General features: G+C 39.5%; 1 protein-coding gene across 1 annotated transcript in view; it reads left to right on the forward strand.

The window, feature by feature from the left end:
• Nucleotides 1-26,055, forward strand: part of LOC140239799 (oxidation resistance protein 1-like) — a 58,561-nt gene that overhangs the window by 23,241 nt on the left and 9,265 nt on the right. Inside the window, exons 5-8 of the mRNA XM_072319618.1 lie at nucleotides 5,618-5,799; nucleotides 7,715-9,081; nucleotides 17,934-18,090; nucleotides 23,277-23,442. Of these exons, the coding sequence (XP_072175719.1) occupies nucleotides 5,618-5,799; nucleotides 7,715-9,081; nucleotides 17,934-18,090; nucleotides 23,277-23,442 (1,872 nt within the window). The remainder of the gene's footprint in view (nucleotides 1-5,617; nucleotides 5,800-7,714; nucleotides 9,082-17,933; nucleotides 18,091-23,276; nucleotides 23,443-26,055) is intronic.

Genomic DNA, 26,055 nt, shown 5'->3' on the forward strand with positions numbered 1-26,055 from the left:
ATTTACACAAGCTACAAGTTGCACACTCACATACATTTCCCAGTATGAAACATTGATTGCACAAAAGTTTCCACAGTATTCCAAGACACTTGCATTTTTATTTACTGATATTGAATGGCACACAACAGGGCCGGCGGAGCGTTTTCAAAAGGGGGCCCACTTCCGGGTTTCATGAGCTAACAAGCAAAAAAAAAAAATAAATAAATAAAAAAAAAAATTCCTCAGCTCATCTCTCCCCTTCCATTTACGAGTTTTTTCAGCTGACAAGCAAAAACAAAAACAAAAATAATTCAGTGGAAAAGATCTCTCTATATTTCTATTTAGTGCCAGTTACGTACTTCCGAGTTAAAAAAAGTGTGGTGGCCCAAAGTGATGACACCTTATGTATTCCCTTGTATGGTGCATAAAAAGTATGGGGGCCCGAGCCCCCATGACCCCCATGGTTCTGCCGGCCATGCACAAGGGAGGCAGGTATTGAAAACTGTTGGCAAAACCATTGCTCAAATAGTATACTTTAGATGCACAGGATATTATATGTCATTTCCTTGTAGGTCTTTAAGCAAGGTTAAATAATCAGAACTAAAGAAAAAAAACACTTTAAAAAGAGGAAAATGAATAAAACATTTACCCTGTGCATTTTGCTCATAACTATCAACCTCTTCAGTCTCCTTGGGACAAATTGTCTTCAACAACAATGGTACCCGTTTTATCAAGCGTTTGTTTAATCTTTTGGAGGAGATGGCTGTCAGATTTTTTTTTTTCTTGTTAATTTGGAAGATATAAACTTTTCATATTTAGAGGGAGTTCACCTAGATGCTACGTGATCGAAATTGTGCTGAAGGACATAAGAAGGCATTCCCTCAATGTCTGGTTTTTCCCGACAACTTTCTTGGAAGTCTACAAAGATTGTACATACCTTTATATCAGCAATGTCTGTTGATGCCGGTATCATTATATATATCATTATATATGTCATTTCCTTGTAGGTCTTTAAGCAAGGTTAAATAATCAGAACTAAAGAAAAAAACACTTAAAGAGGAAAATGAATAAAAAATTTTCCCTGTGCATTTTGCTCATAACTATCAACCTCTTCAGTCTCCTTGGGACATATTGTCTTCAACAACAATGGTACCCGTTTTATCAAGCGTTTGTTTAATCTTTGGGAGGAGATGGCTGTCAGATTTTTTTTTTCTTGTTAATTTGGAAGATATAAACTTTTCATATTTAGAGGGAGTTCACCTAGATGCTACGTGATCGAAATTGTGCTGAAGGACATAAGAAGGCATTTCCCTCAATGTCTGGTTTTTCCCGACAACTTTCTTGGAAGTCTAAATATAGATTGTACGTACCTTTATATCAGCAATGTCTGTTGATGCCGGTATCAATGTTGTGTAGACAGATATAAAAGAAGGCATTTTTCACAAAGTCTGATTTTTCACGACAACTTTCTTGGAAGTCAACACTGAATTTAGATTCTTCCTTTATACCAGCATCAACAGGCATTGCCAGTGAGGTTTTATGTACACTGTAGAATATATTCAGTGTTTTTGTTTATTTTATGTTGTAATGTGGAAGTTGAGACATACACCTCATCTAACTGTGAGTGTATGTTGAAAGTATGTTCCCTCAAGTACATCATCATTGCTATTTTGTTGCCTCACTCTTTACTGTTATTGATAATTCTCTCTTGAAAGTGTGGTATCACTTTTCAGTTGTGCAAGATGAGCCATACCAGCATTTGTTATTAAAGATATTTGATCTGTGATGTCAATATACATACAAATGGTTTATCATTAAAAGAAAAACAACAAAATGGGGCTTTTGTGAAAGAAATGATGTAATGTGAATATTTGACGAGAATGAATAAATCTTTCATTTTGACGATGGTCATTTTGAGGATTTTACTTCTGCCTCTACAATAGGAGATAAAAACAGAAAAGGCCTTTTCTCACTGGCAAAAATTTTGCTTGGCCTTGGCAATTGCTGGGACTAAGACACCCCCCCCCTTTAACCCCACCAATTTACCGGGGTTAAGCTTAGCACCACTTCTGTTCTCACTGGTTTTGTGGGCTAGCCTCACCAATAGTACGGGACTATCTAGCACCGCAAATTGGTAGGGTTGGCACTGCAATTGCGGCGCTAAGCTCAAAATTGCGATGCCAAGAATGCCAGTGAGAACAGAATCGAAATAGTACAGAGCTAAGGAAGTCAACGGAAAGAGGTTGCATTGCAACCGATCCCAGATGAGACAGCCATAATGTTCAATTCCTTAACGTGATCACGATGATGCCAAGCCGTTTGATCCCAGATAAACTATCTCGGATGTATAATGGTCATTGCCAGTGGAAGCAGGAGACTTTGTTATACATTGAATTGATATTAAACAATAAATTATTGGTAGATGGCTGAAAAGTGCTTTGCGATACCTGGTCTTATTCTGTGACACATTATACACAATACAGCCAGAGTAAGCCAGCTACCTTCACATCTTCTGTTTTTGGACCGTCATTCTTTTGCTCGGCCAATTCTTTCGAAGCCCCAGTAGTCCGGGATTAACGATAGCAAATGGGAACAGGCACAATTTTTCTTAGCCCTGGTTGCCTCGATAATATGGTACTTAACCCTAACTAGGCCGGGCTATTTACAATAGGTAGATGATACGGCCGAGGGGGGGGGGGCCTCCCAGGCCCCCCTCCAGATCTCGGCCGTCGACAGCGCGAAAGCGACGAAAATTGGCACACACATTGCCTATGATGTAATCTAAAGTACCGTGAAGTTGATTTTGTAAAAAACTATCATTTATGCTAAATTATGCTAATTTATGCATAATGAAGCATGAAATCAGACAATTTGGTATAAATCACTAAATAAAGCTCAAAACAGGTACATTTTTTGTGTAAATATTCTCTTTAGTGTCCTTAGCAAATGTAAGAGAAAGAAATTTTGCAATCAGAAAAAATGTCTTAAGTATTTTATTGTTTTTTTAATTTCTTATGTATTTCTTTGTTTTTTCGACTTTATGTTTTTCATTGTTTTTTCGATGAAATTTTTCCGCGACATTATTCCGAACAAGAAAATATGTTCTTTATTGATTTTACTCAATAAATCCCCAATATAATCATGCTTTCATGAAATATGCCTGTAAACACAGTTTGCATTGAAATTGTACACGAATTCACGTTTTTGAGCAATTTTTGGTCTGACATGCATGTACATATTTACGTATGCGCAACTTCGGAACCGCGCGCCCGGGCATCACAAATTTGGTCTCAAAAGATGTGGGAGACTCGAAAGAAAAAGTCATGAAACAGCGCGGTGATGGCTTTTCGCGATAGCGATACATTGCGTGAAACGTCGCGTGAAACGTCGAGGGGGGACCTCGGAACACCAGGTATCAGTGTGTTTCATATTTCTCAAGGTACATGTATAAATACCAGGATAGACATCTGAGCCCCGTTTCATAAAAGATGTAAGGATGTCAAACCTTGCTGGAATGAAAACTTCCAATAACAACAGCCAATCAGGAAGCTGCATTCTTGTCGTTACCATGACAATAGTCATTCCAGCAAGAGTTGTTATCATATCAGCTTTTTATGAAATGGGGCCCTGATCTCTTCCTTTCATTTGACCATGATGCCCTCTGTGGTTTCACTATTAGTCAGTACACAGAAGACTTGTAGGATCAAATCGAATCCAATTTTTGTGTTTTGTAAACTTTGTAATCTGAGAGTCTTGGACTTCCCAGGAATTGTGCAAGGCATGAAAAAAATCTATACTGCAAAGATACAAGGCCTGTATATTTGGCATGTTTGACATTGGTATAAAGGTTAAACACATTCAGTGTCTGAAGGCCTTCCACTTTCCACAGAGCACGGATTTGTGTTCATTACCTGGAAAAGCAGATTGATCCACATATGCAAAATTCTAGTTATTATGGCACATTACTCTTCTTTCCCTTTTAATATTAGTTAAAGGGGCATAGTCCCGGTAGTGTAGAGGGCGCTGTTGATGATACTGCCGATCACCATTAGCATTGATACGAAGATTACTGAAGTTGAGCTTTCATCAAGAGTAAAGTGCGAAGGTGTTGCTAAATAACGTTGCCTTCGTTGTCTTCTCTGCGCATCGCGCAGTCTGTAGTAATGACAGGGTGCGTGCATATGTGCTTGTTATTATGACATCACAAAAGAAGTTTGCTAAAGCTGTCATCCCCCTCACCCGAATCATGAGCCGAACTGTGATCGGACCACTGACTACAGTGGATCGGACTTCTTTGGACTCGGGGAAGTGGGCCAAAGCGTAAGTGCTAAAGAGGAGTCGATAGCGTAGGTCTCTATAGGAAACTTGCGCCGTGCGCCCGCGTATGCATTTGACTAAAACACCGGGACCATGCACCTTTAATGATTTCATTGCATTATGCATATAAATGCATTTTTTTTTTTTTTTTTTTTTGGGGGGGGGGGGGAGGGGGTGGTTGTGTCTGCCAAGATGTAAGCCTCTGGTTCTACAGTTTACATGTAGGCCTATTTTGTAAATCTATGGCATGCTTGCTCATGAAGTTAAGATTTATGTTTTTCTTCTTTTTTTGTGAAGTGAAGACCTTGCAATGACATTACTTAAGGCCTGGTCACACTGCCCAAAAGTTGTGTAAACGCATGAATCACGTAAGAAATTCAAGCCTTACGCGATACATTCGCGATTTGCACATTTCAGGAGTTTGTCTGACGTGGAACCTTCGTAATTGTCCCCCGATGTGCGCCGGATCAGCGCTTTACGCGATTCCAGGTTTTGAGCAGCTCAAAACTCGGCTTTGCGTAAAAGTTTACACAGTATTGCGCTGTCTTACGTAATTTTTGCGTAGTTTGCGTAATTCTTACGCGAACAATGCGCGAAAAATGCGTGGAATATCAGTGATCGTTAGCGAAAATGTTGCTGCTATCGCGTTCTTGTGCGAATCATGCACGATTCATATGCAGTTCATTAGTGATAAAGCGCAGAATATGCGTGGTGTTCCTTGGACCTCAGTCCTTGTGCACAACCACGAATTCGCCCTATTTGGTACCATTGCGTGCCGATGCGCTGACAGTGTGTGGTTTTTTAATGATTTTTGCATGATCTTTCCGTAGTTCTTGCGCAATTCATCGGTGATTTTCATCGCATAAATCAGCAAAAATTCTCGACAGACAAGCACGCACTACCAAATTTCTTGCATGATTCGTGCGTTTACGCGACTTTTGGGCAATGTGACCGGGCCTTTAGTGTGTTCATTCTTTTTTATGACTGGTGAGATTAATTTAAGTTCCTCATTGTGATATTTTTTTCCAGGAAAGAAGCCATCTGCAGGTACACGTATTCCTTTTGTGGCGACCATTAACAGTTTAACAAAGAATATTCAGTCGTATTTAAAAAGACATGTTCCGCCACAAATAATGAATATACAATGTATTTGTTTTTGTCAGCATAAGTTAGATGTACGCTGTTTAGATAATTGTTTGCAATCTCTGATCACTATCTTTTCCTCCTCTGGTCTCTCACCCTCCCTTTTCTGTCCCAATTCCTTTTCATTTTGCACCCTTCCCCTTCCCCATCCTCCCCCACCCCAACCCCCACACCACAGGGAGTTGTCAGTGGCACCATGCTGGTCACGCCCAATGCGATCATGTTTGATCCCAACGTCAGTGACCCCCTGGTCAAGGAGCGGGGGGCGGGGCCGTACGGCGTCATGACCAACATGGACATGGTCCTCGGTGCCTCGATGTACCACGACATCAGCGCCATGAGCCTCAAAACTCAGACAAGGTGAGGATATACAATGTAGTAATGTGACTACCCGGCTCAAAACCCACAAAAAAAAGTTGTAGATTAGGATTCTCTGTAAATGGACCAACTAGTCATTCATGTTGACCAACTCAAATTTTTTTGAATTTGTCTTAAATACCTGGAAGAGTAATCTTTTCTCTATGTACTGTCAAAATTTGGCTGCTTTTTGAAACTAAATTAAAATTGAGATATTAGCAGTTTTCCTGGACCATGTTTTTGGTACAGGTAGAGGTGAAAGAGTATAACGTCACTGGGGTGACAAGACCTCGTATCTACAAAATGTCAAATGTTCTGGAGAGCAAAAAAAAACATGGCAGCCAAAGCACTAATATCAAATGGGATAGACTTATCTCTGGCATGCCGTAGTGGCTTCATTTTGGGGGGTAAAACAGCTAGAATTTGGACAGGGTGTCACTTAACTTATTATCTGACTATTAATTAAAAAAAAAGTCATTATCACCAAAATTTGAGATACACTGTCTTGTCACCCCAGTGACGATAAACTTTTCTCTGCATACTGTCAAAATTTGGCTGCTAATTAAAACAGAATGAAAAAATTGAGATCTAAATATGCAGTTTCATAGGACCATACTTTTCTGACAGGCCCTGCTCTCACTGGGAAATAGAATGTGTTTTCATTGCTACTTCATGCAGAGCACACCTGAGTGACCGTAATCTTTAAATCCTCTTTTCTCCCTTTCTATAAAGCTGCACCTCCTGACACACTCTTGTGTATTTCAATCACTGTTTGAATGGTTTAGGATAGTCCAATTATAACAAGTTACATAGTAAAGCTTAGATCTTAGTCTTTCAAACTAAGTACAGTGTACATGTAGAAAAGGGGAAATTCATTTTGGCCTACTTTTTGTGTATTTTGAGCTGGGCAGTCATATTTGGACATATGGGAATCCATACTGGGGATTTACCAATTGGGATTTCCATATAGTTATTGTTGAATGTAAGCATGCGCATGTCTGTGCGAGACGTGTCATTGGAAAAGCCATGATAAAGTCTTCAAACATTTAGTTTCCCTGTAGTTGATATTGGCTTGTTTTTCGTTGCTGTTCACTCGATGTTTTCTAGAGGTTTATAATTTGTCTTACTTTATTTGCGATAACAAATCATAACATTTGTCAGACCAGATTGTCAACATTATTTTATAGTTGCTCCCAATAATTTCTGACAATAAAATGTCCTCTTTTCTGTTGTCTGGTCAAATGTTAAGAAACTGCAAAACAACACTCTTTAAAAAAGAAAAAGAAGAGTGTAGCCTACACAAAGTTGTTTGACACTGGAATTTGGATAGAAGGTACACGTGTTTAAAATTTCAGATGTTCAATTGGTTAGCATTCTCGATGTTCATAGTTTTGGCTAAGATAGCCGTGTTCTGTGGTGTTTGGGGCTTTTTGTTCTTTATAGAAGTCACATGAGAGGTCAGGAAGAAAACAAACTCTGGATGGACACGCATTTGTTGTTTCATCTTGCAGAACTCTAGGCAGAGGAATGTGAATGCATTTGTTTGAAAGTTATTTCTGGTAATGCCCTGGCAAAATGGCTTCTGTGTTCAGTGATATGAAGGACATGTTTTTTTTTTTTTTCTGTGTACTGGATGTTGAAGACATCAGCCAAACGCACATAATGTTTTTGAAATATAAAGGTAGCATTTAATGTAATTTTTTTTTTTTTTTCACAGAAGATAAAAATTGTGTATCATGAATGTTCTCAAGTCATTGCCCCTCTTTTTGTTGTGTAAAATGTCTCAGGAAAGGTTTTTGATAATCCAATTGCAAAATTTGAGTAAAGGTTTTATAATTATACAACAATTCATTACCATTACAATACATGATATTGTTTTCCTGCCCTTCTACTATTCTTCCATGCATTGCGATCATAGCACGGAAGAGAAGGAGAAACCTGCATGCCCTGTGTACATCCCGGAGAAAGGGGAGCGGAGGGCCAAGGATTCCATCCAGGAGGAAACGACCAGCAACTCATCCGCAGAAGGGAAGAACGGTATCATTCTTGCTCAGGACATCAGGAAGCGGTTGAAGGGTTACAGCGACGAGTCCTCTGAGGGCAACAGAGAAAATCATTCCAAAGACACAACTCAGACTCTGAACTCCCTGTCCCTGTCGAACTCAGCGGGCGATGGCAGGACAGACGGAGAGAGAACTGACGATGCTAAAAGTGAACCAAATGTTGACGATAGTGATGTTGCGCAGTCGCATGCTGACAATGCCGACACAGGAGAATGTGCTGCCACGGACAATTTAAAGGGTGGAGATGTGGGGATAGCCGCAGAGGAGTCCCAGAGTGACTCCCAAAAGGAGCAGAGTGGGGAGGAGGACCAACCCCCTTCACCCACGTCCCTGGGGTACGAGAGACTGCAGTCCCCAACGGAGGGGGAGCAGGGAATGAAGAGGGTGTCGGACGAAACCGTCGCCAACGAACTCTCAATGAAGGCGCCAAAGAGGAACGGCGAGGTCGCCGGTGATGATGGTGGTGAAGGGGAGACGGGTGACGTTGAGGAAGGGAAAGAGGATGTGGATGGAAGGACTCTGAAGAGGGTAGGGTCTGATGACTCAGAGAAATCCTTGGAGCCAGTAGACAGGGAGATGGACGAACGACTGCAGGAAATTGAGATGCTCCTCAATAGTAGCGATGAGCAAATGGAAGATGCATGCCAGGAGAAGGAAACGACAGGTTCTTCTGAATCGGACTCGGCAGCTCCTGCACATGAAGGTAAGGAGGAGAACACCTCACATGTGAGAACCGGTAAAAACAGTGACAGTGAAGTGCTCGAAGCCAATGATAGGACGAACAATGCAGAGGGCTGTCCTGGACAATGCAGCAATGGCGACACACCCGCGAGCTCAGAGGATCAGGCAGAGTCGTCCGACAAGCAGAATTTCGTCGATTTCTCCTCGGGGCTCTTTGTCAGTGACTGCCGGAAGTGCTCCCTTGTGCCCGACCTCAAGGAATGCATCCACACCAAGGAGGACTCCGAGGAGACCTTGAGGGAGATCCAAGAGGAAGGGCATGTAATAAGGCAGCTGTCCGGAGAGGACAAACTCCTTGAGGACCCCCAGTCTGAGGCACTGAAGGAGGAAGCTGCGGACGTGAAGCCAAATGGGGAGGTCAACGACAACGCTTCATCCGCTGAGGACGCTACTGATGGTGGCTCTGCGTCAAAGCCTGCGGGGGCTCCTGTCAACCAGCCACCCGCCAGGGAGATGGAATACAATAAAACCAACTTCAGAGGTGGGTGGGACAGAAATCTGTTTGAAGATAAATTGAAATTTTGTTCAAGCATCAATTCAAGTGTGTTGAATGTTTAATGCCATTTACATTAGTTTTTAAAATCCACACGTACATGCTACAGTGTACATGTACCTCTGCCTATGGGGAGTACTGAATATACTCTCTTCTCACAAATTTCCAAGTCAGAAAAAGTTTGTTTTGACATTTGCATTGAACAGAGGTACCTCGCTTCTTTTTTCTTCATTTTTTTTTTGGCTCCTTTTGTCTGCAAGACATACAGTGTGTAGGTAGCTATTAGACTGACTCCATAGTCCTCTTGTGAGAGTAAGAATAGTAGATTATATTATTAAATAATTAATTTTATAATTGCACATCCTTTGGAGAAGAAAAAAAAAATCCTTCTTCATGTACAGTACCTTTGCTTGTCTTCCGGGAGGCTGGTGAATTAATCTATTCAGACCAGACAGCATGCAAAAAAGTGGTGAGGCGGGTACAGGTTCAACATGATGCTGCCATGATGTGGCTTCAGCTCCATTGGTAGTGCAGGTGCTTAAACAGTAAACAGATTGTGACAGGTTCAAGTTTTAAGGCTTTTTCCTCGTGTATTTTTACATGGTCTCTTGTGAGAAATAGATTATGACATGAAATCTTAACTTGATGCGGAGAGCAAGAGCAAAAAACAATTTTCCATTATCGGTATTACACTACACTGATGTCATATCTTCCAAACTAGGGCTGTGCATGAGCAGTAGGCGATAGATATTTACGTAGTGCCTGTTTGTGGGGATTGCTGTGTTAACGTTAATTGTTACTCTGTCATTTATGCACCGTTTATCAGCGAAGCTGCTCGCTGATGATGGTGGTACAGGTAAACCAAGATAGCCATTTCTAGCACACCACCTATCTTGACCACGGTTTCTGTGATGTCTTGAAATGACTGCGCAAGTGTCCTTTCTTGGTGTCTTTAATAATTTAACCCGTTGATGATGGTTTGAATTTGCTACAACACGCATTTCCCATAGACACCTGCCCGAGTATACTCAGGACTCAACGGGTTAAGGCAAATTCCAGAGCTGAAGTCTTTGAAAACTATAAAAATCAGACCTATTATTTCACTTAATTGTAGGTGATTTACCAAAACCAAGCAGTAAAATTCTAAGTCAAATACTTACATGTACATGTACTTTAATGATGACCGAAATATTCATTTAGCATTTGTCACATATGTGAAACACCAAGTCAAAGTTGTGCTTTTCCCAAACTTTAAAGTACTGTATTGACTACAGTGCCTGATTCCAACTGATGATACAAAAACAATGGCATATTGTAGGTTACTATTATTTTACAGCCTTCACTACACAATATTCTCCTGTAAAGTGCATTTGACCAAGATGTACAGTAATTCCACATTTGTTCATGGAGGACACAAAAATTTAAACAAATTCAGTGCTTAATTTACAGGAGGAAATGTCAATGAATAATGAAGAAAGGCCAGAATTTACCGGACCAAGTGGATAGAAAGCAACTTTAACCCGTTGAGGATGAGCAGATTTTGCTATAACACACATTTTCTATGGACACATGCCCGACTATACTTGGGACTAGTCTTTAACGGGTTAAAGGGAGAACTTTACATTTCAATCATCACTTGAGCCTGTGCAGAATTTCAAAGAATAAACAAGGGCTTTTATGTGGGATTTTGAAATCTGTACAAGGAATTGGCATTCACATTCGAGTAATTTCTTTGCTTGTAGTGTCTACATTGTAAAAGCAACAAAACAGAACAAAACAAGTTAAACTGTCACTTTTGATTGGTCGCTGGCAGTGATCTAGAAGAGGTAGTTTAGATGCCTTTTCCCCTCTTTTTCATTGAGTGGTTTGTCCAGGAAAACATGTTGGCTGGATAGTGGCAAAATATCTAAACCTTCAAGCAACACATCTATTTCACTGTATTGTACTGTATACATTGTGAAAGCAGAAAACAAGCGACACAGTCCTTTTTGATTTGATATTGGCAGTGATCTAGAAGAGGTAGTTTAGATTCTTTTTTCCTCTCTTTTTATTGAGTGTTTGTCCATGAAAAATTGTTCGGTGGAGATTGGCAAAATATCTTTTTCAGAAATATTTGTCTTTACTGTATTGTACTGTATACATTGTGAAAGCAACAAAATGAGTGAAACGGTCACTTTTGAATAATTCAATTAGAGGTGGTTTAGATGCTTTTTTCCTCCTTTTTTTAAAGAGTTTTGTCCAGGAAAAGCAGTTGGCTGGGAGTGGCAAAATATTTGTTTTACAGCATTGAACTGTATACATTAAGAAAGAAAAAAAAGACAAAAAAGAAACTAAAACAAGTGAAGCAGTCACTTTTGATTTGCTATTAGCAGTGATCTAGAAGAGGTAGTTTAGATGCTTTTTTCCCCTCTCTTTATTGAGTGTTTTGTCCAGGAAAACTGCTGCTGGCCGGATTAGCGCAAAATATCTATTTCACAGAATTCCCGGCAGTCTTTGCAAGTGTGATCTTGAGTACTGTTGACCACTAACTGACCTAAACTTTGATTGGTCATCGGGGATAATGTGAATTGCAAAGGTCGATCCAAGATACTCACCACCTTCTGCGGCATTTTGTCTTTGATTGGTTTGGATTACTCTGCAAGAGGAGAAAGATGAAGCTTTGTTTCGACCTTCAATTTTGATGAGCATCTTGTAGAAAATCACAGAAGTAGATGATATACAGTAGTTTCGATTGGAGATCGCTCTGTAATGGATTTTCTCTCTTCCCGCGGAGTCTTTGATTTCTGGAGAGTAATACTCTAGATAAAGCTTTCATACTTCATGTAGAATACAGCTGTAGTTTGTTTGTTTTTTTCTTTTCTCTTAAAGTTTTTGCCGCCTATGTTGTGGAGCTTGAGGTGCTCTATTATAAACATATTATTACCCCTTCACTGGAGTCACAGTTGTACCTTAAAGGTCCAGTTTACCTTTTGGAGCAGTGATTTCAAAAATGTTCAAGATATCACATTTGATGCATATGTGTAGGTCTGTTGTATCAAAAACATCCTACCATATGAAATATTTGCAATAAAACCTAAAATATATGGAGATATCAGGGTTTTTCTCAGTAAACCGTAACTGTATACGGTTTAGTCTGGAAACATTTTTATTATAACTATTGTTCACATTTTGTGTATTTAACAACACTTAACATCGATTATACGGATTCAAATTTTGACAGTGGTTGTTTCTATCCCTAACTCACATTTTAGAACTATTTTAAAGCACTAATGCTTTCATCTGCAAATGGTAAATTATGCCTTTAAAGGCGTAAACTCTATTATTTCCTTGGGGCAGCAATTCAGCCAGGCTTCTTCTGTACAATGCAGATAGATGTACTAACTTGTAGATAAATTGCTCTAATAGAGATGAGGCATTTATACAATTTAAGATACTTCTCCCATTTGTTTAAATGGGCATTCGGGCAAAGAACCCATGATCTGAACAGGCAGGCATCCATTCAGTGTATTTGCCTGATAGAGAGTCTTAGATGCCTATAAGAGACAAGCTGATCCAGGAGTTTGCAGCACCCGATACATACAGTACATCCTAACTGCCTTTGAAGCTTCACATCATACTGTGTTTTAGCTTGGATGATGAAGATGATGAAGTTGATGATGATGATACTAATGATGATGATGATGATGAAGATGATGAGGATGATGATGATGGTGGTAGTGATGATGGTGATGGTAATGATGAAGATGATGATGATGATGATGGTGATGTTGATGGAGATGATGCACTTTGCACTACTTTGCAGCGGAGGTAGATTGCCTAGATATGCAGATTTAAACTACCTTGAACCTTCATCACATCCTATGTGAGGTGGGATTATGAAGTCTGTTTTTGTAGACTAATTTCCCATGAGCCCCTTGCCTTCAGATTGGTTCTTTAATTTGTTTCTCAGTCATGTGACAAAGACAGTGTTGAATGTTGTAGAACTTGTTTTAATAGCTTGTTTTCCCATCTGGCCGAGCAAATCGTAAAGGAATGCACCAAGTCAAGCTCTTTCATAGCACTCCACAGGAGATCGATGGCTTTTCAATGCAGCATTTGCCTCCAATCACGGTATCGAACAAGGACGAGGGCAGTGTCCAGACATAATAGAAATCTCTCGATGCAGTGTCAAGCAGGAAATTTGCAAAACATTTATTCCCTCTCATAGTCTCTCTCTCTCTCTCTCTTTCTCTCATTCTCTCACTCTGTTTCTCTCTATCCAAGCATGAGATATTCATTTCAGACACATGCATGCATGTAATTGGTGGGAATATGGCAAAGAGGTGCAGGTGTTCTTGACACCATGAGCAGTTTTAAGAGAAACATAAGATGAGGTGATTATATTAGTATACTTCCTGGAGATAGCAAGAGAAATATATGTGAGTCGGATAAGTAAATATTAGATAGAAATCTAAATAGATAAAGAGATAGATAGATAGATAAATAGATACATGTAGATAGATAGATTTAGATAGTGATGCAGGTGTCCCCGGCACTATTGACAGCCTCAAGAGAAACATAAAGATGGAGTGATTATATTGATATACCTTACTGGAGATAGCTAGAGAAATATATATGAGTTGGACAGAAAGATATTAGATAGAGAGATAGATGAATAGAGATGCAGGTATCTCTTACACTGGCACAATTGACAATCTCCAGAGAAAAATGAGATGAGTGATTATATTGATATACTTTCCTGGAGTTAGTTAGAGAAATATATCTTAGATAGATAAGTAGATAATGAATGAAAAGACAGATAAATGAAAAGATAGAGATTTAGGTATTCCTGACACTGTTGACAGTCTAAATAGAAACATAAAGATGGAGTGATTATATCGATATACCTGGAGATAGTTAGAGAAATATATGTGAGTTTGACAAGGAGATATTAGATAGAAAGATAGATTGATGAATAGGTAGCTAGAGATGCAGGTTTCTCTGACAGTCTCAAGAGAGAAGTGAGATGAGTGATCATCAATTGGTATACCTTTGTGGAGATAGAGAGATATTTCATAGATAAGTATATAATAGATAAAAAGACAGGTAAAATAGATAGATAGATAGATAGATAGATAGATAGATAGATAGATAGATAGAAAGATATACATGTATTAGATAGATAGAGATGCAGATGTCTCTGACATTGACTCAGTGCCACTATGAATTGATGTCGGGTCACCAAATTTTCAGAAAGGCTCTCTTTTCATAGCCTGAACAGGAAGCTAAAATTCAGAATGAATTTTTGTATATTTCTCATTATTTTAGGCCACTACATTTCTTTTGTGCCACCAAAATTTCAGATTCTAAGATTTCATAGGCTTGAATGGGGTACCAAAGAAAAAAAAATGTTAGCGTCAAGCCCTGATAGATTAATATTTACTAGAGTGACAAATATTAAGCACTCTTAGAGAGAGAGAGAGAGAGAGATGTCCATTGTGTGCTCATGTGTTATTGACCATGTACATTGTATGTGTCCTGAATATGCCAATTTCTTTAATTTTTTTTTCCACCATACACTCCCGGTACATGGCTCCAATTGTTTCGCTACATCAAAAGTGTGTCACAATTGTGTCGTTGTATCTTGTTATTTGCCAGCTGATGCCGGTGCAGCTGTCTCCCCGGTTTGTCTTGCTCGACTTGATGAAAACAAAGAAACCGTGAGGGAAAAAAAAAGAATTATTCAGTTCAAGGAGATGAAAAGAAATCCAGCAAAAAAGAAAAAAAAAAAATAGCTACTACTGTCACAGAGTGGTATTACCTGCCACTCTGCAGCGAGAATTTTTAATTAGCGGGAGCGGCAATATTTGATGACGTTGAGCCAGATTTCAGCGTAAACTGATACGGCATTGATATTCAGCTCATCTTGTCTCTTTGTTTTTCTCTTTTTTTTTTCTTCTTGAATTCCAAACATGATACAATGAGCTACCAGGATGTTTGCGAAATCTGGCTTCGTCGGTTTCTGGGATGTCGCTCTAGCCCTTTGCCGTCCAGAAGGATTGCCGTGAAAATCCTCGCCGGATTCAGCCAACGTTAGGGAGATTAAATACTGTGTGGATTTCATTAACGACGGCCTCGGCAGTTTGCTGAAAAATACTGCTTTATGCCAAGCGTTTCTTGTTCAACGCCTCCACCTCGTGATCTGATTTCGGTGCAGAGAAGCGTATGAGTTGGTTTTTTGCTGCACATTCTCCATTCTCACAAGTACAGGTATTCCATTCTTTTGTTTGGGCTAATGTGTCCAGAGGTTTGTGAGAGAGCAGTGCTGTATCCTCCCTCCTAAATCAAGGACCTACAGCTGTGTGGATAGGCAGGAAGGACATTTTCAGCCGTCTTGAAAACCACATGATGTGCATCTTTGGTTTTTGTTTTATAATCATATATATTTCTTCTTTTTTTTTTCTGCTGCACCACCCGTTCTCCGTACCTTTTGGAATACTACCGGTAGTTTGCGGTTTGTACGTGATTTGTTTGAATCTCAGTTGTTTACCCTCACATTTTTATTGTACAAGAGGATTTTGAAAGAGGACATGTCTGTCAATTTTTGTGCTGGTAGGAGTAAAAAACAAACAAAGAGAGAGATAGAGAGATATGTCAAAGATGACAGATTACATGTTTCTATAAAAGGTTTTGTTCAAGAAAGCAGTAACATGGTATTATGTCTTGTACAACTCTACATGTATGCCAGTAGTAGTAATCACAGAGTCTTTATAAGAGTGTTACCATTATGAATTGCTCAAGCACGGTATCGAGTAACAAGCATGGTATTGAGTAAGAAGCATGGTATCAAGTGAGAAGCATGGTATCGAGTAAGAAGCATGGTATCGAGTAAAACCTCGCAATGTGATCATCGTCGTCTCTCTTGTGTGGCCTATCCTAGGGAGCTGATGTCTTGTGTTGTCATCAAGCGGTGCGGTCTAGGAATCCCTTTTTCTTGTCTTTAGTTCCCAGGGTCGGACAACACCGTCTGAATAGGAATTGGCACCTATACTGCATGTGATATAAGGGAGCTGTACGTTTGCAACGTGGACATTTAAGATGCTGATTGCATTGGCCGTTCTGTAGCTACTCTCCCTGCGTCGTGTTGCAAAGTAGCTTTAGATTACGCGAGGACGCAGCCTACACAAAATGAAATGGCACCTCCATATGATCATTGTGTCAAGTAACTCTCTGCATAGTGAATTTTAGCGGATGCTCCAATGACCCAGAATCATTGTGAAAACTCAGAGGACGCGATATCTATTTTGATAAGCGGTCTTGCGCACACGCAGAACAAGGGTTTTTTTTTCCCCTCAACGTCAGTGTCGCAAAAATCTAAAGTTCCCTTTTAAAGATGAATGTGTGTTTGGCTGCATGGATGTGAGCAAATTGTTCCATCAAGAGACATTATTATTATTATTATTATTATTATTATTGTTATTATTATTATTATTATTATTATTATTATTATTATTATTATTATTATTATTATTATTATCATTAGTAGTAGTAGTAGTAGTAGTAGTAGTAGTATTATCATCGTCATCATTATCATTATTATTATCAATATCATTATTTCTTGTCCATTCAAAGCATTCTGTATCAAAGGTTTTTTCTCAAAAAGTTTTTACAAACTTCTGTTTACATCCAAGGATTTTGTGGCAGGACTAACTGAAGGAGACTCACTGTAAAGCTCATCAAGAATTTTACATCCTGCACTGTGATGTAAACAATTGTAAAGGTGACCTCTACTCAGTTTAGATTAGCAGACCAGATTAGGTACAATACATGCATTCTCCATTGTAATAGAGTTAACATGAATATTACAGCTCTTGATGATATTCCAAGGATAGTCAACCCGACAAAAGGATTTATCCTGAGCAAAATTCTAACACTGATTAGCAGATTTAGGGAGAAGAAAAAAAGAGAAAAACAAAAGGAAAGAGCAAAATGCTAACACTGATTAGCAGATTTAGGGAGAAGAAAAAAAGAGAAAAACAAAAGGAAAGAGAAGGGAGAAATAGGATGCATCACAAGGCATTATACAGGCAGAAGCTGTGAGCATTTCTGTGCATTTACAATGTAGCACACTGGCATTGATCCATAAACAGGGCTTGTGGCTGCATGATATTGTATTAAAAGGTGGGGAGGGGGCATTCATTTAGAACTCCTTCCCCCTTTCAACCCATCAACAGTTCTGTTACATTGTGGGATTTTGTTTATTGTTTTTATTCGAAACTCATAGACTGCTGCAGGGTATTTCTTACATTGAAACCACTGGGTGCATCTGAGGGGTCCCGCACAAGTCTGAACAGTCAAATCACATCATGTGCATTTGTGAATGAAATGTAGATGGAATTATATACTTTCTCATCATCTAAATCATACATCACTACCAGCTGCAGAAAGTTCGGCAGATTCATGACTGATGTTGTCTGTTCTTGTGACGTCAAATGTTTCATCAACCACATTCATGCTCCAAGTTCATAGTTTTTTGGTTATTTTTATTTTAATTGTGGAGATGTTCATTCCTAGTGGAAATGTTGCTCAAAAATACTAGAGAAATAGCAATGAAAGACACACATGTTTTCTTAATATGGTGCCATCCGTTGCCCATAGTTTCACATCTTACAATGATGTGCTATATAGGGGTTTGTATGATGCTTTGCTAACACTTTATCGTAGAGATACCTTTACAGTCAGCTTAAAATATTCCATTGTGTTGCACACAGTATATACTTGGCAATTACATAGACATTGCATAACATTGACTGTGAAGTGGTTGATGTTGATTATTATTATTATCTTTTTTAATGCCACAGAGCTCCTTCCGAAGCGGGCCAAATCGTACGAGGACCCGCCCCTCTACCTGTGTCTGCGGACCAAGAGGCCCATGCAGCGGACCTTTTCCACCGTCCAGGACCAGCGGGCTAGGAAGAACAAGGTTCCTGAGTACTGGTTTGCCATTCCCCGGGTCAAGTGAGTTGAATATTTGCTACTTTGCTTTGCATAAAGGGACTGTACCCCTTCCTTATTTGCGGAAAATTGACAGCAAGCCATTGACTGTGGACTTTTGGGTTTTTTTTTTACTCTGTCAGTACATAAACTACTGAGGTTAAACGTATTATGACAATGTCTATATTAGATACAAATGTGTTGTCCAACAGTGATTTAAAGATATTGATAGAGGCTGATTTGTATCCACTTTCCTATTTTGCTGTAATGACATGTCATCATCTTTTTATTTTGATAACAATCTGTTCTCGGCCTTTTTCAAGTGCAATCTCACATTGTCTTTATGCTGCATAATCAAAAACTGTAAAACTAAACAAAATGTGGGTGATTCTTCAAAATTGGACCTGAAATTAGGGAGTTGTGGAATTTATTGTTTCCCATGCTTTAACAAAGCAAAGGTCTGAGAGTTATGGAATTGACAGTTTTACATGCTTTAACAATACTCGAGTAGTCTGAGAGTTATGCTGATAGAACTGCATTTTTTAAAAACATGTCAGAAAAAAATGTTACGATCTTAGAAACTTCATTTGTATAGAGGGAGACAAATTGAAGAATATTCATACCTTATATCTTCACGCCTTTGCTTAATAGTCTCTTGCTTTTATTAAGGACAATCTTGGTAGATAAAAAAAAGGTCAAAATCTCTTTCTTACTTTTTTATGTGCAATGTTTAAAGAGAGGAAAAGTGCGAGAGAAATACAGAGATATGAATATAGATATATGTAGTGCATCATCATGTTACCTGTATTAATTCAGAGATCACAAAAGGGAAAAAAAAAATCTGTGTAAAGCCTTTATTGGCAATATAATCTGTACAATTCCCTTACTTTTAATTTTTTTTTTTTTTTTTTTTTGGGGGGGGGGGGAATATTTCCTTGTAATGGCATAGGGCAAATTATATATCAATATAAAGCTTAGCATCTGACAAATTCGCATTGAACTGCCCAAAAACCCCAAGATATTTTTTGGGCATTTTACGGCTTTTGTGATGATGCACCTTGTGCAATATAGAATTAGATATAAATGAATTGTGGTTTGCCAGTAGACGAAAAGTCTACAATCTTACCTGCTGTCTGTCCAAATTTTGGATACCAAGAAATGTTTTGAAATTGGAAATTCTTGATCTTTTTTTGAAAGCATGTAGCTATATACAACATGATAATGTTCTAAATGGAGCTATAGTGTTTGAATACCTTATGTCCTTTGTGCAATATTGTTCTTGACTGCATCTAAACTGCTAAGTTGATTTTTCTCAACTGTTTCACTGGTTGCTGGCCTGCATACCAATAGTTGTGATAGCTTTTTTTTTTTTTAGATATTCAGTGGGACAGGTCAAATACAGTAAATGCGGAAATTTTTGCAATACATTCATTTTCGTGTATTTTGTGTTAATTTTGGCTAGTGCGAATTCTAACCCCCCCCCCCAAAAAAAAAAAATATATATCTTCACAATATTCTCTGCACATTTTCATATGGGTTGACAATTGCGCAGCATGAATTCGTGAACCCACGTGAATATGTGCTTTTCTCAGTGCGAGAAACTAATCGCATGGAAATATTGATGTTTACAGTACAAATACACACTTTGGACAAATTAAGTCTCTACAATTCAGTCATACACATTAAAAAAAGGAGAAAATCAGTTTTTGACAACTTTGTATTTCAAACATTTCATGATGAAGCAAACTGTAGGTTTGTTTGTTTGTAAACGAGTTCTAGAATATTGTTTTTACAACACATTTTATAGGACAGAGGCGCATCAGTGATGTGTTTTTTTTTGTAGCAGACATTGATTGCCTGCGGTGCTGCTGCAAAAATTTTATAGCTTTCCCAATATAGCATCTTCAATCTGGACCCCACTCAGAATCAGTCTTTTGAGCCAATAATTCTTGAGTGGGAGGGAGAGAGATGGAGTAGAGAAATTGGCAGAAAACATCGCTGCTGCTAGTTTTGCGAGACGGACGAACAGACAGACAGACAAACAGACGGTGTCATTGCCCGCAAGCAGGTACATGGAATCTTTGTCAATCAAGGTCATCATCCACAGATTGTCAAATGCATTAGAGGATGATTAATGCCGTCGACCAACCGTGCACGTGGAATCCTCTAAATTTTGCGAGCAGACTTGTCTGTTTATGATCGCTGTTCTAGGGTACTGCCGAGATATCCATCGGGGAGTTTGTCCCAATTTATTTGATGTATCATTTTTTTTTTTCAGTGTTTTTTGTCCTGGTTGACTGTTTCAGCGGCAAAGCTTTGTTTACCTCCAAGGCCCCATTTGAATCAAAACAGTGTTGCTTCCAATAACAGAGCATGGATAGAGTAACACGCTGTGATAACACGCAAAGAAACTTAAAGGACAAGTTCACCTGCATTATTATAACATACATGTAAGGAATGAGAGAATGCAGCAATATTAGTAGAACACATCAGTGAAAGTTTGAGGAAAATTGGACAATCGATGCAAAAGTTTTGAATTTTTACAACTTTTGTGTTGGAACCGCTGGATGAGGAGACTACTAAGGCTAGTGATGTCATATGAGTACAACAGTATAAAGAAAATATAAAGAAAATTCAACATATTTTCACTTTTTTCGCATAATAAAAGAGCTCTTGACTTGCCTCTTTCTAAAGGCAATGGGAATAATATTACCCATAACATATGTCTGTATTAGAACGAGTCAAGTGAATGTGTACTTTTTTCAAAAGATGAAGTTTTGTGAAATTCTCTTTACATTTTCCTGATATTGTTGTACGCATGTGACATCATACACTGCAGTAGTCTTCTCATCCAGCGGTGACTGCACAAAAACTTTAAAAATTCATAACTTTTGAACGGATTGTCCGATTTTCCTCAAACCTTCAATGATGTGTTCTACTAATATTGCTACATTCTCTCAATCCTTATGTTAGTGAAGGTGAACTTGTCCTTGAACATGATGCAGCACTGCTCAACACCAAGTGAAAGTGGTATGGACGAGAGTTGCACGGTATTGCTTTATGAACATGACAAATATATTCGAGCAGGGCAAAACTGACAACAAAGCAACATCTTACAAAAAAGTAATAAAACGTTCATGTTTATGAAGAAGGGAAAAAGCACAATTCCGTAAATGCTTTTCATGACATTAACTATACCTTGTGTGTGTGTGTGTGTGTGTGTCTGTGTGCAATTAACAAACATAAATACAAACAAATTTTGCACTTTTATACAATACATTCATACATGTACATACAATACATACGTTATGCATACATACAATCGTACAGACATGTACTTATATACTTGAACTGTATAAGCTGTTATTTTTGCTAGGGTTTGATTTTAGAGCATTTCAAGAATCAATTGCGAATTTTACAACACACAAAAATGTCGCCATGCGCTGGGTTGTCAGTGCACTATACAATCCCCTCTGTGTCAACTCGCGAAATTAATATATTGCGAAAATGTCCGTGATCTGCTCATTTGCGAAAATATCTGTACGCAAAAATAACAGCTCAGTGGCGGATCCAGAGGGGGGGCGCAACCGGTGCACGCCCCCCTTTATTTTTCGTTAAAAATAAAAGAAATAAAAAGAAAAAAAAATGAAATGAAACCCGGAAGTGGCACCAGAAATATTAGTTGCGCCCCCCCCCCCCCCCCCTTTACAGAATTCCTGGATCCGCCCTTGCAGCTATACAGTACATATCGGGTACATACACTATAAAGCCTGCTTCAACTAAAAATCTTTCTGTGTGGAGTGTTATCATGCTCTGATGACTTTGGTTGTGGTTGAGAAGAAGTCATACATGTTATCTTGTTTTTAGGCCGAATCTTTTGATTCCTGGGGGAAGTTGGAGTAGTGTAATATGAAGTGAAACAGACTGTCGATTATCAGAGAGCATAATAGAGAGTCAATTTGCAAGCTACATACAGACCCAGACGCTCTCATGATTGTGAATTATCCACTCTGCTGCGGATGAAGTGTTGCTATGTTGCCACGGTCTTGAATTCATGAATGCAAACCTCTCTTCTATCTACTTGTGGCTAGCTCGAGATGTAACGACCCTGTGTCAATATTGCACAGTCACATGAACACATACACACACACACACACACACACACACACACACACACACACACACACAATGTACACACACACACACACACACACAGGTACACCTGGACGCCCACTCCTTGTCTGGCTATGCAGGAGGAAAAGCGGGCGAGTTGTCGAAGGACAAATCACTCCGAGAGCGAATCAAGAGTCATTAGTGCCTCCTAATGTGTCGACTCTGCGCCGCTGCGACAGAGAATCGTCTGGCCGGAGATTGAAATCCCGCCGCAGGAATCCTTCGCCTTTGCCGCGACTTCTCCCCCAACGAATCCTTCGTTTTCTGTTTTGGCACTCACACACGACACTCGCCGCTCCTAATCATGATTGCTACAACTGCTCCCGCCAGTGTGCAATCATGGTTACCCGGGCAACCATCACATTCATACCATACAAGTGTAAATCTAAATTGAGACTTTCCTTTTTCTCCTCCTCACCCTACCCCCCCCCCCCCATCTCCCGTTCTCCCTCTCCCTCCCCCACTCTCTTCCTCACCATCTCCCATTCATCTGTTGCTGTTCCCTCGTCTGTTCCTCTCTTCGTACGCTATGTAATCCCATGCTCCATCTCCCATCCCCCATCTGTGCTTGTATCATCTCTCCCCTTCGTTTCAATCTCAAACTCTGATTCATCTCTCTATCTTTCTTCCCTCTTCCTTTCCTAATTTTCCAATTGACCCACTCTGCCTCCCATACATCACTTCTTCTTTTCCATTTTCCCTTCTTCTCTCTCTCCATTTGTCTCTCTGTCTTGTTTTCTCTCACATCTGTCTGTCTGTCTTTCTGTCTATCTATCTCTTCTCATATCTTTTCATTTCTCATCTGTCTGTCTTTTCTTTCTCCTTCTCCATCCATCTCTCACTCCTCTTTTCCCATCTCTCTCCCCCCCCCTTTTTCTTTACCCCTCAAACTCTCACATTCTACTTCGTACTTATTCTGCTCATTCCTCCCCATTTTTCCCTCTCTCCTCATTTCCTTCTCCGTTTTCTTTTGACTTCCGTATTGCTACCCTGCCCCCCCCCCCCACACACACACACATCCTCCCCCACTTCTGTAGGGCGGACAACCTGTATGCCTTCTTTCTTCAGTGGTCGCCGGAGGTCTACGGCAAGGAGGTGTCGCCGAGTGAGGCGGGCTTTGTTGTCGTGCGGGACAATGAGGAGAACGAGGAGCTGGAGTTGATCGAGGACTTCTTCAAGGAACCGATTCACAAGGACTGGGAGGTGAGCTTACTGGGGGCTGTTTCACTGTCAAAGCTTTAGAGTCAATCTTGAGTTCAATTCAACTGATCTTAGGGGCAATTTGGGGACCAGTCAGTACTTAGGAGTTAGGAACTGTCCCGCTATTAAAGCCATTAGGGAACAAGACTTCTGCCCTCGTTGCCACGTTCAAGAATACATCTTGAATGTCTATCTATCCTTCCCAAATAGATCTGATTGGAATCTGTCCCAACTTTTGGTTCAATGTTTGACTTGATGTAGTTTCCCATGTTAGTGAAACAGGGCTATAATCTAGTTTTGGGGGGAACATTATTATTTTGTGAAACATGTCACATTATAGTCGTGCTTCTTTGGATCCCACCCAAGTCAAGCCAGACATGATCTTTATCAGGAGGTGACAGGATGTGACCCATTCACAACCTGAAGACCTCAGGGATTGCACTGAATATAGTGAACAGGATTAACATTTGATGTGAATGGGGTCTATTTGCAACCTCTTTCCTCATTTTGTTGAGAAGAGTTTCATAACAGTTATGGTGTGTTTCAAATTCATGAAATTCTTCCGTCGAGATGTTTTCATTGCAACTGATTGACAAATTGCCCTACATCGACGTAAATAAGCACTGAATTGATCAGTGTTTTAGTAGTAGCCATGATAAAAAAATCATGCTATGCATGCTATAAGGATTAGAACCAACACTTGCTGTCGGGTGAAAGCTCGCTGGTCTAGTGGAGATGACGCCTGTCCGGTGATCAGGAGGTCGTAGGTTCGAATCCTGCTCGAGTATGTACGCCCATGATTTTTTTTATCATGGCTACTACTAAAACACTGATCAATTCAGTGCTTATTTACGTTGATGTAGGGCAATTTGTCAATCAGTTGCTATGTTGTGTTTGTTTGTTTGTTGTTTCTGTGTCTCATTCTGAGTTGAGAGATGAGTGTTAAGTTGCTTTCCATGCCAGGGACTTTGGCCCGTGTGTGCAGTGCTATGGGTTTTTCTTAGCCATCTACACTCAAAGCACACAAAGGATTAAAGACACTCTTTAACTTTATCAATGCTGGCTTATTTTGAGAAACTGTTCAACTTTGCTGACCAAGCTGTATAATGAAAATCAGATTCATGAAATCAAAAAATCCAGCATACGGAAGCTTTGAAAATTATGCTTGTAAACAATGCCTTTTATGTTTATAAAAAAAAACAAATAATCCACTATATTAACACTTTATTTTGCTTCAATTTCGCTGGTAAGTGGTGCCCTCTATGTCTATAAAATACAAACAAAAACCTCCATATCCTATGTGTGATTGACACTAGTCTCCGTTAGCATAAAGCCCGATTGCCCTCGTGGATGCTGCGCTGTGTGGCATCTCCATTCGAGTCACACTTGACATTTTGGAGCCGGATTCTTCCTGCAGACAAAAGTTGAATGCCTCGTCCGTTTTCTGCACACCATTAGTGCACAAACAAGCATTGTCCCTTTCAGACAAAGCGCACCCCCTCCAGATGTTGACGCGAGTCCCAAGAAAATATGCCACTTAATCATTCCCACCGCCGGCAGGGAAACGGAACTGTGAATCTGCCAAAGATGACGCGTCTTTACAATAATGGTCATTTACTTTTTGAATAAGATCCACATGTCTTCTTTTTCTTCTTCTTCTTCCTTCTGCTCTCTCGCACATCTACAGATCCCCTCAACTTTTTTTTTTTTTAATCTGTTACCTTGTTATTTATAATATGTGATGATTTTTTTCTTTTTTGTGGAACGAGGACCGAAGTAAAAGTAGTTTGCCCATTGGGATCTGCAGGATTACTATCATCTTTGTGTTGTTGATGGTGTATGTATGTTTCTTCATTTTTGGTTTGTCCTGAGTTTTGTAATCAGGGTTTGGTCGTTAAAAAATACTAGGGGTGATACCAAGAAAGAGGGTATTATGAGAGGGGTGAGAAGGAAAGGGTGTCATCGTCCATGAGACAGGCCTTAATGGAAGAATTTGATTGCTATGGCAGCAACCTCACTCGGTCGAAAATGAGATCAGCCAAAGGGAAGAGTGGAAAGGATGAATTTGACGATATATTATATTCCAAATACTTAATTAGTTGGGTTAGGATGTGAAGGGGGAAGTTGGATTCAGTTAGAAAATTATCTTTTTATTTAAGGTAGCAAGAACTGCCTCGTAGTTTTATTCTCTATGAATTTAAATCATTTAGTTTGCAGATTTGACCCAAATCTCAGTGTAAGCCAAACAACAATAAATGATCGAAAATTTGTAAAATAACTTTTTACAAGTTGGCATGATGGGAATGGAAGAGGGTTACAATGAATGAAGAGTATCAAAATTCATACACAACAAATTTGTTCCCGTGACATTTGCTCCTGCGACAATTGCTCCCGCGAAATACTCTATCTGCGCACTAAGCCAAACATAAATTCTACCCACAAACATAACTCTTAACCTTAATCCTAATCCTCACATCAAACCAAACCTAGAGCCCTATCACAATTCTAACCCTAAGTCCTTGGAGAAAATAGAACCGGAGTTACTGTCGCAGGAGCAAATGTTGTGTCACCACATATTTGTCCTCTAGTTCTACATTGCATCATTGTTTCTCCATG

This window comes from Diadema setosum, chromosome 16, assembly GCF_964275005.1.
Source record: "Diadema setosum chromosome 16, eeDiaSeto1, whole genome shotgun sequence".
NCBI lineage: Eukaryota > Metazoa > Echinodermata > Echinoidea > Diadematoida > Diadematidae > Diadema > Diadema setosum.